The sequence below is a fragment of the Mustelus asterias genome, unplaced genomic scaffold (assembly GCF_964213995.1).
Source record: "Mustelus asterias unplaced genomic scaffold, sMusAst1.hap1.1 HAP1_SCAFFOLD_2203, whole genome shotgun sequence".
NCBI lineage: Eukaryota > Metazoa > Chordata > Chondrichthyes > Carcharhiniformes > Triakidae > Mustelus > Mustelus asterias.
In genome coordinates this window covers 1-13,166 of record NW_027592148.1, presented here as the reverse complement: position 1 = coordinate 13,166, position 13,166 = coordinate 1, and the positions used below count along the sequence as shown (strand labels likewise).

General features: G+C 39.5%; 1 protein-coding gene and 1 non-coding gene across 2 annotated transcripts in view; one reads left to right on the top strand and one right to left on the bottom strand.

Moving 5' to 3' along the window:
• The window catches only part of LOC144489451 (zinc transporter 6-like), a gene marked incomplete at both ends in the record, with an annotated part of 56,366 nt that extends 45,195 nt beyond the window's left edge, over positions 1 to 11,171 (top strand). The window contains 2 exons of the mRNA XM_078207312.1: positions 9,629 to 9,671; positions 11,106 to 11,171. Coding sequence (XP_078063438.1) covers positions 9,629 to 9,671; positions 11,106 to 11,171 — 109 coding nt within the window. The remainder of the gene's footprint in view (positions 1 to 9,628; positions 9,672 to 11,105) is intronic.
• On the bottom strand, positions 4,502 to 4,700 carry LOC144489452 (U2 spliceosomal RNA). The gene has a single exon (XR_013496979.1). It is a non-coding gene; the product is annotated as a U2 spliceosomal RNA (small nuclear RNA).
• Positions 11,172 to 13,166: the final 1,995 nt, after the last annotated feature.

Below are 13,166 nucleotides of genomic sequence, written 5' to 3'. Positions count from 1 at the left end.
TATGGAGAGACTGAAGCAAATGTTTGGAATGAGGCAAGCAGAGAGATCATTACAGCAAGAGACATATTTAATTAAAATAAACTTTGCATGTGAGCACTACCTTGGGATATGGGCTAATGCATTTTAAAATTTTTCTGTACAGTTGTTCAAATATTCTGTATTAACCTTCAAACCCAGTCTGGCAGAACATAGTAAACAGACTTAATTTGCAGACTGTGCTGTGAAGCAGCAAAGTGGAAATCTCAGATGAGATATGAAATCTGTACAGCCTAGCTGACAGTATCTGTTGTAATGTTATGACAGCTCAATCCATCTGGATGTCTGGAGTTTGCTAAAGTGGGAAGATTGTCTCAGTGACTGGTAGGAGACGGCTGCCTTTATCAACTTGAATCCACAGCCATTAATGGTAGCTTTGCAGGGACGCTTTGACGCAAAGCTTCCTTTTAAAGTCTTAAATTTCTTTTCAGAGTATACCAAGTGGATTCTTGTTTTCAGTCAATAAAGCTTTTAGTTTACTTATTGGAGAATTCTCTTTTAATGCAGAGCATTTTACGACATCCGACACTGAGTGGTCGATATGTGTTTCATGAAGCAATGACAGCAGAATGCTGTAGTTTGCAAATCTCCTTCTCTGAGTCTGAAAACTAGCTAAGATTTCAATATTGGAAATCGAACATTTCTACACCATTCTATTGGCTCAGTTGCAGCCCTGCCAGGGGAACAGGCTAAATGTAGCATAGATGGATGGGAAAGGGCAGAGCCTTTAACATTGCTGATCCCTTGGTAACAGCGCTGCAGTTATGTAAGAAATGTATCTGTCCCCAGGGCAGGAAATAAAATGGCACAAATAAAATGAGAGAGCGGAGTATATGAATGTTTGTCTTCTGTTCTGCAGTCAGCATTAAAAATTAAACCAAAAAGATAGATTAATTTACCTTTATTGTTCTTGTTTCTTTTATCTTGATTGGCCACTTTTGTAAACATACACAGCTGACCTTATCCTGCTGATATGTTGCTCCAAGACGGTAGTGTGCAACACTGTGGCCACCAATGTGCTTTAACGAAGGCAGAATAATGCAGAACCATCCTGGTTTTCTGCAGAATTGCCTTTTCTACAGTTATTTACCGTAACTGATCCTGAACTTGGTGTTTCAAAAGAGTGGTGGTTCAGGTGCTGATTTGTTAAATCTGGTGAAAATACGGTTGTCCAAATTTGAATAGTACACATATTTCAACTTATTCAAGAGATCTACTCTAATGGATGACTTCACTCCAATAGCCACTAATGTGGGTCCAGCTACAGAACCTAGCATATGGAGTAAGAAAAGATCTAGACTCTTAACTCATACTCGTCACTTCCCATAACTTTTCTTTGACTAGGCTGCTGCCTGAGGACAGGGTTAACGAAGCTTAAAAATGAAGATCGTTTTTAATAGCTGTAGCCATGATTATTGTGTGTGAATACAGGGATCCCATTTCAACCCCAACCAGTCAACTTTTCTTTTAGTTTATTTTCACGCATACATGGGAGACTAAATTGGTCACAAGTAAGCATAAGTGGCCACAATGCCTGCGTTTTCAACTGTGCTAGTTCTGTAAAGAGTTGGCACTGTTAACTGATGTTTTTCCAGAGATTCTAAATTAATGATTGGGGACTCAAAAATAAATCCAGTATTGTTATGCATTGTATGCCTTGTCTGGCTTGCTGTGCTTTGCAAGCCAGTGCATTATGGGATTGCAGAATTCATGTTTGTGTTAGTTTGATTGCTGAAGCAATAAAGTACGGATGCAGTGTTAATCATCTCCTGTGGCTACATGTATACTGATGGATCTTGAAAGGACCAAAAATGTAAGATGTTTTTTAGCACCAGGGTACCAATGAAGGGGAGGGTATCTCTTGGGGTCTTCAATCCCCATTCTCCCTTTCATCCAATAGAGTTTTGGCTGTAATTCTCATGAAGACCAGAATAAAACAGTAATGAGAGTAGGGAGCCAATGACGTGGAGTTCAGCTCTGGTGATTGTATGAATGGCAAGTGCTGCGTACAAGTTCACAGTCCCTATTTGAGACACTGGAGTAGACAGAAGGATGTGGCAAAATCAGGAGCCATAAAATCTCTTCCCCAGACTCCCTTATCAGCATTTCCAATACCAGTAATAAAGGATGATTTCAAAACATTGGTAACTTGGGAGACTGTTCATCCCCTGTACTTGTCTTATAGTAATATTGTTTTCCTCTATATTCCAATAATTCATGATTATTTGATCATTAGTGTATTTTGCTAGTTACAAAAATAATTTTTGGAATTAGATGGGTTTTCTTGATTGTGCGATGCTCTCTCAATTCAATTTATAAATTTGGAGTGAAAGTTGCTCAAATCCAGCCATTAGGAGATGAATCACTTACTGTACCCTCCTGTGATTCATATGTCTTTTATTTATCAGAATAATCTGTTGCCATTTTAAATTTGACTTTTCAGCCTTGATTTAACACATGATTTTTGTTTGGATTTTTTCTCATTTTACTGAGGCAATGGTATAGATAGAGATGTCGATATCCTGAAGCTATTGATGTGGTTTATATGAATCCCAATAAGGTGTCAGCCACCAAAAGAAATATGTTTTGTTTGCACTTATCAGTTAACAAATATAAATACAGAATTCTCAAGCCAGTTTTTTCACAGTATTAGGATACTTGGAAGTTTGGAAGAACTATTCTTAGAGTCATAGAGGTCACAGAGGTTTACAGCATGGAAACAGGCCCGTCAGCCCAACTTGTCCATGCCGCACTTTTTAACCACTATGCTAGTCCCAATTGCCCGCGTTTGGCCCATATCCCTCTATACCCATCTTATCCATGTAACTGTCTAAATGCTTTTTAAAAGACAAAATTGTACCCGCCTCTACTACTACTTCTGGCAGCTTGTTCCAGACACTCACCAACCTCTGTGTGAATCAATTGCCCCTGGGGACCCTTTTGTATCTCTTCCCTCTCACCTTAAACCTATGCCGTCTAGTTTTAGACTCTCCTACCTTTGGGAAAAGATGTTGACTAGCTGATCTATGCCCCTCATTATTTTATAGACCTCTATAAGATCACCCTTAAGTCTCCTACGCTTCAGGGAAATAAAGTCCCAGTCTATCCAGCCTCTTATAACTCAAACCATCAAGTCCTGGTAGCATCCTAGTAAATCTTTTCTCTACTCTTTCTAGTTTAATCTTTTTGTAATAGGGTGACCAGAACTATAAACAGTATTCCAAGTGTGGTCTTACCACTGTCTTGTACAACTTCAACAAGACGTCCCAACTCCTGTATTCAATGTTCTGACCAATGAAACCAAGCATGCCGAATGCCTTCTTCGCTACTCTGTCCACCTATGACTCCACTTTCAAAGAGCTATAAACCTGTACTCCTAGATATCTTTTTTCTATAACTCTCTCCTCCCCCCCCCCCCCCCCCCCCAAGACGCTACCATTAACTAAGTAAGTCCTGCCCTGATTCAATTTACCAAAATGCATCACCTCACATTTATCTAAATTAAACTCCATCTGCCATTCATCGGTCCAATGGATCAAGATTCCGTTGCAGTCCTAAAAACCTCCTTCACTGTCCATTATGTCACCAATATTGGTGTTATCTGCAAATTTACTAACCATGCCTCCTAAATTCTCATCCAAATCATTAATATAAATGACAAATAACAGTGGACCCAGCACCGATCCCTGAGGTATACTGCTAGTCACAGACCTCCAGTTTGAAAAACAGCCCTCTACAACCGCCCTGTGTCGTCTGTCATCAAGCCAATTTTGTACCTGTTTGGCTACCTTGCCCTGGATCCCAAGAGATTTAACCTTCTGCAACAACCTACCATGGAGTACCTTGTAAAAGGCTTTGCTAAAGTCCATGTCGAAAACATCAACTGCACTGCCCTCCTCTACCTTCTTGGTTACCCCTTCAAAAACTCTATTAAATTTGAGAGACATGATTTTCCACTCTCAAAGCTATGCCGACTGTCCCTAATCCTTGCCTCTCTAAATGCCTGTAGATCCTGTCTCTCAGAATACCTTCTAGAACATAGAACAGTACAGCACAGAACAGGCCCTTCGGCCCACGATGTTGTGCCGAGCTTTATCTGAAACGAAGATCAAGCTATCCCACTCCCTATCATCCTGGTGTGCTCCATGTGCCTATCCAATAACCGCTTAAATGTTCCTAAAGTGTCTGACTCCACTATCACACTATTCTAACAGCTTACTCACCACAGAGATTAGGCTCACCAGCCTGTAGTTCCCAGGCTTTTCCCTGCAGCCCTTCTTAAACAAAGGCACAACATTTGCCACCCTCCAACCTTCAGGCACCTCACCTGTGGCTGTCGATGATTCAAATTTATTTTTTGTTTTTATTCCAATTCAGTCAAATCAAGTCCAATTCAGAGTCTCAACAAGTTGAGACATTCCCGATCCAAGCTGACAAGACAGGGCTCTCACCCCCTGTCTTGGGCTTGATCTACATGATCCAAGCTGATTGGAGTAGGCATAGCTCCTCCTCCAAGGCTTGATCTCATTTGCATCTTAGCCAAAAGGCCGAGATGCCGCTTTTAAAAATTGCTTCAAATGAAGCTAAAATGTAACCTAATGACTTCAACCAAGCACAGCATGTCGATACTACACTTGATCTTAGCCAAAAGGCCGAGAAGCGATCTGTCGATGATTCAAATTTTTTTTTAATATACTTTTCCAATTCAATCAAATCAAGTCCAATTCAGAGTCTCAACAAGTTGAGACATTTCCGATCCAAGCTGACAAGACAGGGTATGCAACCCCTACCCTGTCTTGGGCTTGATCTACATGAGCCAAGCTGATTGGAGTAGGTGGAGGTTTCCTCCTCCAAGGCTTGATCTCATTTGCAACTTAGCCAAAAGGCCGAGATGCTGCTTTTAAAAATTGCTTCATATGAAAATGAAGCTTAAACGCAACCCAATGACCTCAACCAAGTGCAGCATCAGCAGACCACACTTGATCTTGGCCAAAAGGCCGAGAAGCGATGATTCTGTCGATGCCAAAAGGCCAAGAAGCGATCTGTCGATTCAAATATCTCTGCTAGCGGTCCCACAATTTCCACTCTGCTGGACACTTACCTTCACTTGAACATGGAGGGTGTCTTCTGGAGGTCCACCTTCTGAAAGCAGTGACTGCACCTATACAAATCTTCCCTGCAACAGCCAATCAGCATCGCCGCTCTACTGGCGTGTGGCTACCTTTTTTGTGAATAAATCCACATTTCAAACACACGAGGTGTCCCAGTATCAGTATCTCATTTTGTGAAATTTTGATTTTGGGTTTTTATAGTCACAAACCTTAATGTCTCCTTCAGAGAGAGAAGCTTGGACAGTCCTGTCAATGATTGCTCTCGCTTTTCTCCCATCGTTTATAAACCCATCTGACAGCCTACAAGCACATATCAACCCAATCGTTTATTTCCAACTGTTGCAAATTTCTACATGCATTTCACAGTGGTTATTCTAAGCAAGGTGAGTTAATTTGAATTTATAAATCACAAAATCTTTACAGTGCAGAAAGAGGCCTTTCGGCCCACTGGGTCTGCACTGACTCTGAAAGAGCATTCTACTTAGTCCCGCTTCCCTGCCTTATCCCTGCAACTTTGCACATTCTTTCTTTACTGATAGCAATCTAGTTCCCTTTTGAATAACAGGATTGAACCTGCCAACGCCCCCCCCCCCTCTCGGGAAGTTCATTCCAGACTTCAGCTACCCACTGTGAACTTTTTTTTTTCTCTCATCACTTTTACTCCTCTAGTCTATTATTTTGAATCTTTGCCCTTTAGTTCTTGGTGTACTCTTGAGATGGGACAGTATCTCACTGTATATCCTGTCCGTACCCCTCAAGATCTTGAATACCTCTATCATGACTCCTTTCAGCCTTCTTTTCTCCAAGGAAAATGGATTCAACCTCCCCAATCTGTCTTCATAGCTGCTGTTGTCTATCCCTGGTATCATTTTTGTGAATCTCCTCTGTGCTCTCTGGCATTTATTTTCAATTCACAGAACTTTAGCTAGTTGAGTGAACTGTGTTAGTCGATAATAAAACGTACAGTTTTGTCCCGTTGCAGTGCGTTGCAGTATTTACATGACTAAAACATTGTTGCACATTTCTTCGTAGCTGTCAGCATATTCCAATACTTGCTTAAAAGGTGTGCTGTATATTTTGGGATGATCTCTGCTGCTGTGTGTATATTTGTTGTACTGACTAAGGATCAGCTGCGTACACAAGGGATCTTCTTACTGCAACTATCCGTACCTTGCCCCTGCCAGTAGTCTTGAAGTTGTCATCCTAGGCATAATGTAATTCCTTTAACTTAGAGTACAGCCATCAGGATGACTATTGTAGTTACTAATACTGTAAGGTTGTAAGTCATTAATTTGGGAATTACAGTGTTACCTACTACAGAAGCTCAAGATAATTAATTTCATGACCAGAGATGCATGTAAGTAAACTGAGTATTTTATGTTCTGCAAAAACAAAAAAAATCTAACCCAGACTGTTTCCTTGCTGCCTCTCTTCCCAAGCCTGCCAACTAGAAAACTATGGAGGAAAATGTTACCCTTCATTTCAACAAGATTGTTACTTATGCACCCATTAATGATTTTTCAATCTAATAAACAGCAGAAATAATCCCCAAATATTTCAATGTTTCTGTATATTTAATTACAGATTAATGTCTTGCATCACCAGACCATATAATTGGTAGAATGGTCTATCAAATGCTATTGAATGTGCAGTAAGTTAGCCTGTATTATTTCTAGTAAATGGATATATTTCTTTTGTTAGAGGGAGTGAAATGGGGGTCGTTTTCACTGATAGAAACTGCTTTTTGTACATCCTGCCGCACTTCCCATTCTATTTAGCATAATTTGAATACGAGCTGTGAAATTGGTGCCTCTGTGAGATTTTCAAACAGTGAAGAGGAGATTTGATAGAAGTGTTTAAAATCATGAAGGGTTTAGATAGAGTGAATAAAGATAAGCCATTTCCAACAACTGAAAGATTGACAACCAATGGGCACTGATTTATGGTGATTTGCAAAAAACCCAGAAGCAACATGCGAAAAGCAACAAGGCGGCACGGTGGCACAGTGGTTAGCACTGCTGCCTCACAGCGCCAGGGACCCGGGTTTGATTCCCGGCTTGGGTCACTGTCGGTGTAGAATTTGCACGTTCTCCCTGTGTCTGCGTGTGTTTCTTCCGGGTGCCCCGGTTTCCTCCCACAGTCCAAAGATGTTAGGTGCATTGGCCATGCTGAATTCTCCCTCAGTGTACCCGAAAAGGTGCCAGAGTGTGGCGACTAAGGGATTTTCATAGTAACTTCATTGCAGTGTTGATGTAAGCCTTGTGACTAATAAATAAACTTTTTTTAAGAAGATTTTTGTTCTTCTAAATGCTTTGCTGCCAGCATTCCAGAAGTCATAAAGTCATAGAGGTTTACAGCATGGAAACAGGCCCTTCAGCCCAACTTGTCCATGCTGCCCTTTTTTGTTTAAAACCCCTAAGCTAATCCCAATTGCCTGCATTTGGCCCATATCCCTCTATACCCATCATACCCATGTAACTATCTAAATGCTTTTTAAAAGATAAAATTGTACCCGCCTCTACTACTACCTCAGGCAGCTTGTTCCAGACACTCACCCCCCTGTCTGTGAAAAAATTGCCCCTCTGGACACTTTTGTATCTCTCCCCTCTCACCTTAAACCTATGCCCTCTAGTTTTAGACTCCCCTACCTTTGGGAAAAGATATTGACTATCTACCTTGTCTATGTCCCTCATTATTTGTAGACCTCTATAAGGTCACCCCTCAGCCTCCTACGCTCCAGAGAAAAAAGTCCCAGTCTATTGAGCCTCTCCTTATAACTCAATCCATCAAGTCCCAGTAGCATCCTAGTGAATCTTTTCTGCACTCTTTTTCTAGTTTAATAATATTCTTTCTATAATAGGGTGACCAGAATTGCACACAGTATTCCAAGTGTGGCCTTACCAATGTCTTGTACAACTTCAACAAGATGTCCCAAGTGTTGCCCTTAAGCTTGCTAAGGGTTCTGAGGAAGATTTCTTTATTTTCTATTTATGCTTTATAAGATGTCTGGCTTCTTGGCTACTCCACACAATTGCACACCTGAGATCAAGAACCATGGAATGAGAATTAAACCTGCATCATCTCTCACTCTGAACTGCCCCAGTGGGCTTTATTTCTCTACTAATGCTGTCTTTGGTTTTAAATCCCCCAAACATGTATTTTAGGAATTGAGTTGTTATAAAGTAGTTGAATACAAGTCATTTCAAAAGTGCTTTTGTGAATTAAGGATTCTGATGCGGTTTTGGTCGGATCAGGGTGTCAAAGTAAATTGCTCCATGGATTTCAAATGTCAAGTATTACAGGAACAAAAGATAAACCCATTTCAAAAATGATTTTTGACATGCAAATGTTTTCATTTGACCTAATAAATGAAAGACTGTCGTGTGGCAAGGTTAGGTTTGTTAGGTAATGTTGATGGACAGTTGTATGTTGTCAGAATTTAATAAATATGCTGTTATTTATTTTTCATTCATACAAAACAGTAATAAAGACTTTATGGTTTTTTAACCATAAATCTTTTTGAACATTTTTGATTCCTATGTTCTGCTCATGATCTCTGTCAGTGGAGATGGTTAGTGGAACCCTTGGCTGAGGAAATACCATAAAAGGATGTGGAGCTTTCAGTTAGCAAATAGCATCTACGACTGTACAAGCCATGACATTGCTGCAGTGCATAACAATTCAATGAAAGAGCAATCATGAACAGTCTGAAACACACCACCAGGGTTCATGTCCCTGCCTTTGATGCGCAGGATAGTCATAGGAGCTTTGACGATATTCAATTGGTGATGATTTTACAGCTGCAGGTGTTTCCTAGTATTTTGTATACACTTTGATTTAATCTTGTATGTTGTAGTAAAGATTATTTCTATTGAAGCAACCTGGATTAAAATGGAAATTTTTAAGAACTCCAGCCTCATTAGTATTAATACCCATCCATCTTACTAATAGGATCATTTTCTGCCCAATCCACTAGAATGTATTTTGTCTGAATCCTCCTAAAGTAAATCAGGACCACATTACTGTCAAGTTGGCCAACAAGCTGAAGATGAAAATGTAATGAAAATGAATAATACCTGTCATAATTATATTTTTCTTGGTCATAGCAATAATACAGACTTTTAGAAAATTGAAAATAAGCAATGAATTCTGGCAGATGTTACAGGATTGATGCATTTTGCAATGTTAAATTTACATGTACAATGGAATGATTTTTGAATTGCTGGAGAAAAAGATCTGAATGAGGCAAAATTAGTTTTTACTGGCAAGTCTGCATTCATGTGGCACAGTTAGTATGCAATCATATTTTGAAATGGTTCTTCAGTATAAAATTAATTGTAAATATCTATCAAGTTTGAGAGTTTCTCAAAGACAAATGACTACATTAGACTCAAAAAATATAATTTATATTTTGCTGTGACTGAACCGAAGTTTACTTGACTCAGTGTTAATTTGACATTTTCCCCTCCTTTTCTCTACAGCTTTGACTGCCTATACATACCTTACCATTTTTGACCTTTTCAGGTAATTGTTTTTATTATGAACCTCAATTTTTAGTGCACTTATACCTAATAATATTAAAGCTTAATTGATAAAAGCTAGATTTATTTTCTCAAATCTTGTAAATGTCTGTAGTGAAATATATTCGGAATTAGTTGTCATTCTGTGATCAGTTTTGCTTTTAAATGGAACTGGCGAGTTATCTATTTATTTTGTTAACACTTCCCCTTTTGTGGGAGGGTGGACAAGTGACTTGTTTCTTGCCCTCTGCTGCTCTTACCACAGCTCCTTGGATGTTCAGAAGAACAGACTTGGAGATCATCCACATTCTCAGGGATGATGCCTGACGTCTGCTCACTGTAGCTTCCCTTTGGTTACACAGCTCTGAGATTAGGTACCTGCTATGGTACGCTCTGCCATGGCGATGCAGTGTTGCCTGCTTCGCATTTTGTAATTTCACAACTCACTTAATTTGGTTGTTCTGCCACGTAATAATGGAAAAGTTATTTTTGTTCTGATGGTGGATATCTTAGAATAACCATTTTGTTTCTGAGAATATTAAACCTTCTGCACCTTGATCTATATCTCTGAATGAGTCTCTATTGAAATTTTGACATGAAAATTCCTGCAACATTTTTGTAAAATTCTGTTCAAAACTCATTACTTTGTAAAGTACAAAGGACAGTCAGTATTTGAGTTAGATTGTAGAACATTAATCAATCCCTGAAGGTGTGGATTGAAAAAGACACGCATGGTAGAAATATGTAGAAGTCCATTTAATAGTGGCAAGAAGTTAATATTTCCGATGGAACGCTTCTAGTAGCCTGCCCTTCCTGTCTTTCTTAGGGAATGATTATCAATCTGGTACCTGCTGTCATTTATGAAAGTGAGTAATGCAATTGACTGTTATCTGGGGTGACATCATTCAGGCAGAATGGAAAATGGCATAGCTTTGTTGTAGCAAAGTCATGTTGGATTTTGTTATTTTTAAATTGGCAGCAGAAAATGTGATTGGGAGACCTGTAAAATGCAATTCGTGCATGCACTTGTTACCTTACCTTTAAGAAATGGTTGTCTGGTCACCCATGCTCTTTTTTTATTGAAAAGGGGAATAACTGTAGTTTGTTCTTCTCACTGTGAACCAATTTTTTACATGAATTTATGAGGCACAGCTTAGTATTTTTCAGAGTATGGGCAGTGCTACTGTCGAGATTATGACATTCAGTATCATTAATGACATAATTCCAATAATCAAAAACATCTTCCAAGGCTCCCCCAATGGTGAATAATTATGCACAAAATTGTTGGGGCTGGGGTTAGAATTGTAAAATATATCTCGTACACACTATTAGATTTTTATGTGAAATATTAATTTTAAAAAACACTTTGTAAGAAGGCCTGAAGCTTATGAATATATTTGATTTTGTCCCTTTTGACATTAATCTCTTTATTTACTAGTTTGGTGACTTGCCTAATAAGTTTCTGGGTGACTTTGAAGAAACCTAGTCCAGGGTACTCTTTTGGGTAAGTGTATGTTCAGCATTACTCAGTAGACACTTAGATGAAGTAGCTCCTTTGACCCATACTAATTTGATGAGTGCTTCTGTCCTTTTTATCAAAAGTAAGATGTTTAACTCTTTTAAGACATTTGTTTTCATGATGCCTATTTGTAAAGTAACAGGTTTTAAAGTCTGTTGTATTCACAACATAAGATTGACAGAGTCTCCAGCCGCGTGTCACATGTAGTGAAGTTTCATCCTTTATCTGCTCTGCTATGGATAAAACACTGCATCGCATCACTTTTCTGATGAGTAGACTGATGGGGCAATAATTAGCTGGATGAGATTTGCCTTTTTTGTGAATAGAACATACTTGGGCAATTTGTGACTTTGTCTATTAGATGCTAGTGTCGTAGCTGAACTGGAGCAGCTTGGCTGGAGGCATGCCTAGCACAGGAGCATACATCTTCACAACAGTGGATTGTTGTTGGGGCCAGTGACCTTTGCTATATCCTGTAGCTGTTTCCTGATATCATGTGGAGTGAATCAAATTGACTTAAGATTGGCTTTTTTGATGGTGAGGACCGCAGGAGGTGACCGAAATGGACCATTTTCAGTTATATCAATGTGGTTCAATATGGTATTGCACAAAAGGCTACTTGGTAAGAGCCCATGCTGTTGGGGTAGTATACTAGCATGGATAGAGAATTGGCCAACAGACAGAAGACAGAGTTGAGATAAGAGGGCATTTTCAGGATGGCAGTCTGTAACTAGTGGAGTGCTACAGGAATTGGTGCTGGGGCCACAATTGTTTACAAGTATGTATTAATGACTTGGATGAGGGAAGTGGATGTATCATTGCTAAGTTTTCAGATGTCACAAAAATAGGTGAGAAGACTAGTGGTGGAGATGATAGAGTATCTGCAGAGGGATATAGACAGATTAAGTGAGTGGGCAAAAACTTGGCAGATGAAATATAAATATAGGAAAATATGAAGTTATCCACTTTGGTAGGAAGAATAAAGGAGCAAATTATTATTTAACTGGAGAAAAATTGCAGAAAGCTACAGCACAGAGGGATTTGGGGGGGGTCCTCATGCATATATAACCAAAAGCTAGCATGCAAGTTCAGCAGATAAAAGGGAAGGCAAATTGAATGTTGTCCTTTATTTCAAAGGGAATGGAGTATAAAAATAGGGAAGTCTTGCTAAAGCTATGCAAGGCACTAGTTAGGCCCACACCTAGAGTACTGTGAACAGTTAAGGAAAGATATACTGGCATTGGAGGCAGTCCAGAGAAGGTTGACTAGGTTGATCCCAAGTGTAGAGCGATTTTCTTGTGAGGAGGGGCTGAATAGGTTGGACCTGTACTTATTGGAGTTTAGAACAATGAGAGGCGACCTTATTGAGACATATAGGATTCTTAGGGGCTTGACAGGACAAGTGCTGAGAGGTTGTTTCCTCTTGTGGTAGAATCTAGGACCAGAGTAAGGGATTGTCTATTTAAGACAGATGAGGAGGAATTTCTTCTCTCATAAGGTAATGAATTTGTGGAATTCTTTACTGCAGTGGGTTGTAGAGGCCAGGTCTTAAATATGTTCACGATTGAGATAGATAGATTTTTAATCATTCATGGAATCAAGGGTTATGGGATAAGTGGGAAAGTGGTGTTGAAGATTATCAGATCAGATCAGTCATGGTCTCCTTGAATAGCAGAGCTGACTCAGTGGGTCAAATGGCACTTCTTCTCCTACATCTTATGATTCCGAGCAACTGTTACTGAATAACTTGGGGATTAAACTGAACAAATGTACATTGTGTTCTGGTGAACAACAGTATAGCTTGTACTTGCCCACTGTCAGGCATGGCTCAGTGGTCACACACTGGCTTCTGGGTTTTTCGTTGTACTCCAGTGACTCAAATTACATAATTCAGGCTGACATTTCACTGCAGTACTGAGCAAGAGCTGCACTGTTGGGAGATGCAATGTTTCAAATGAAACATTAAACTAAACTAAGACT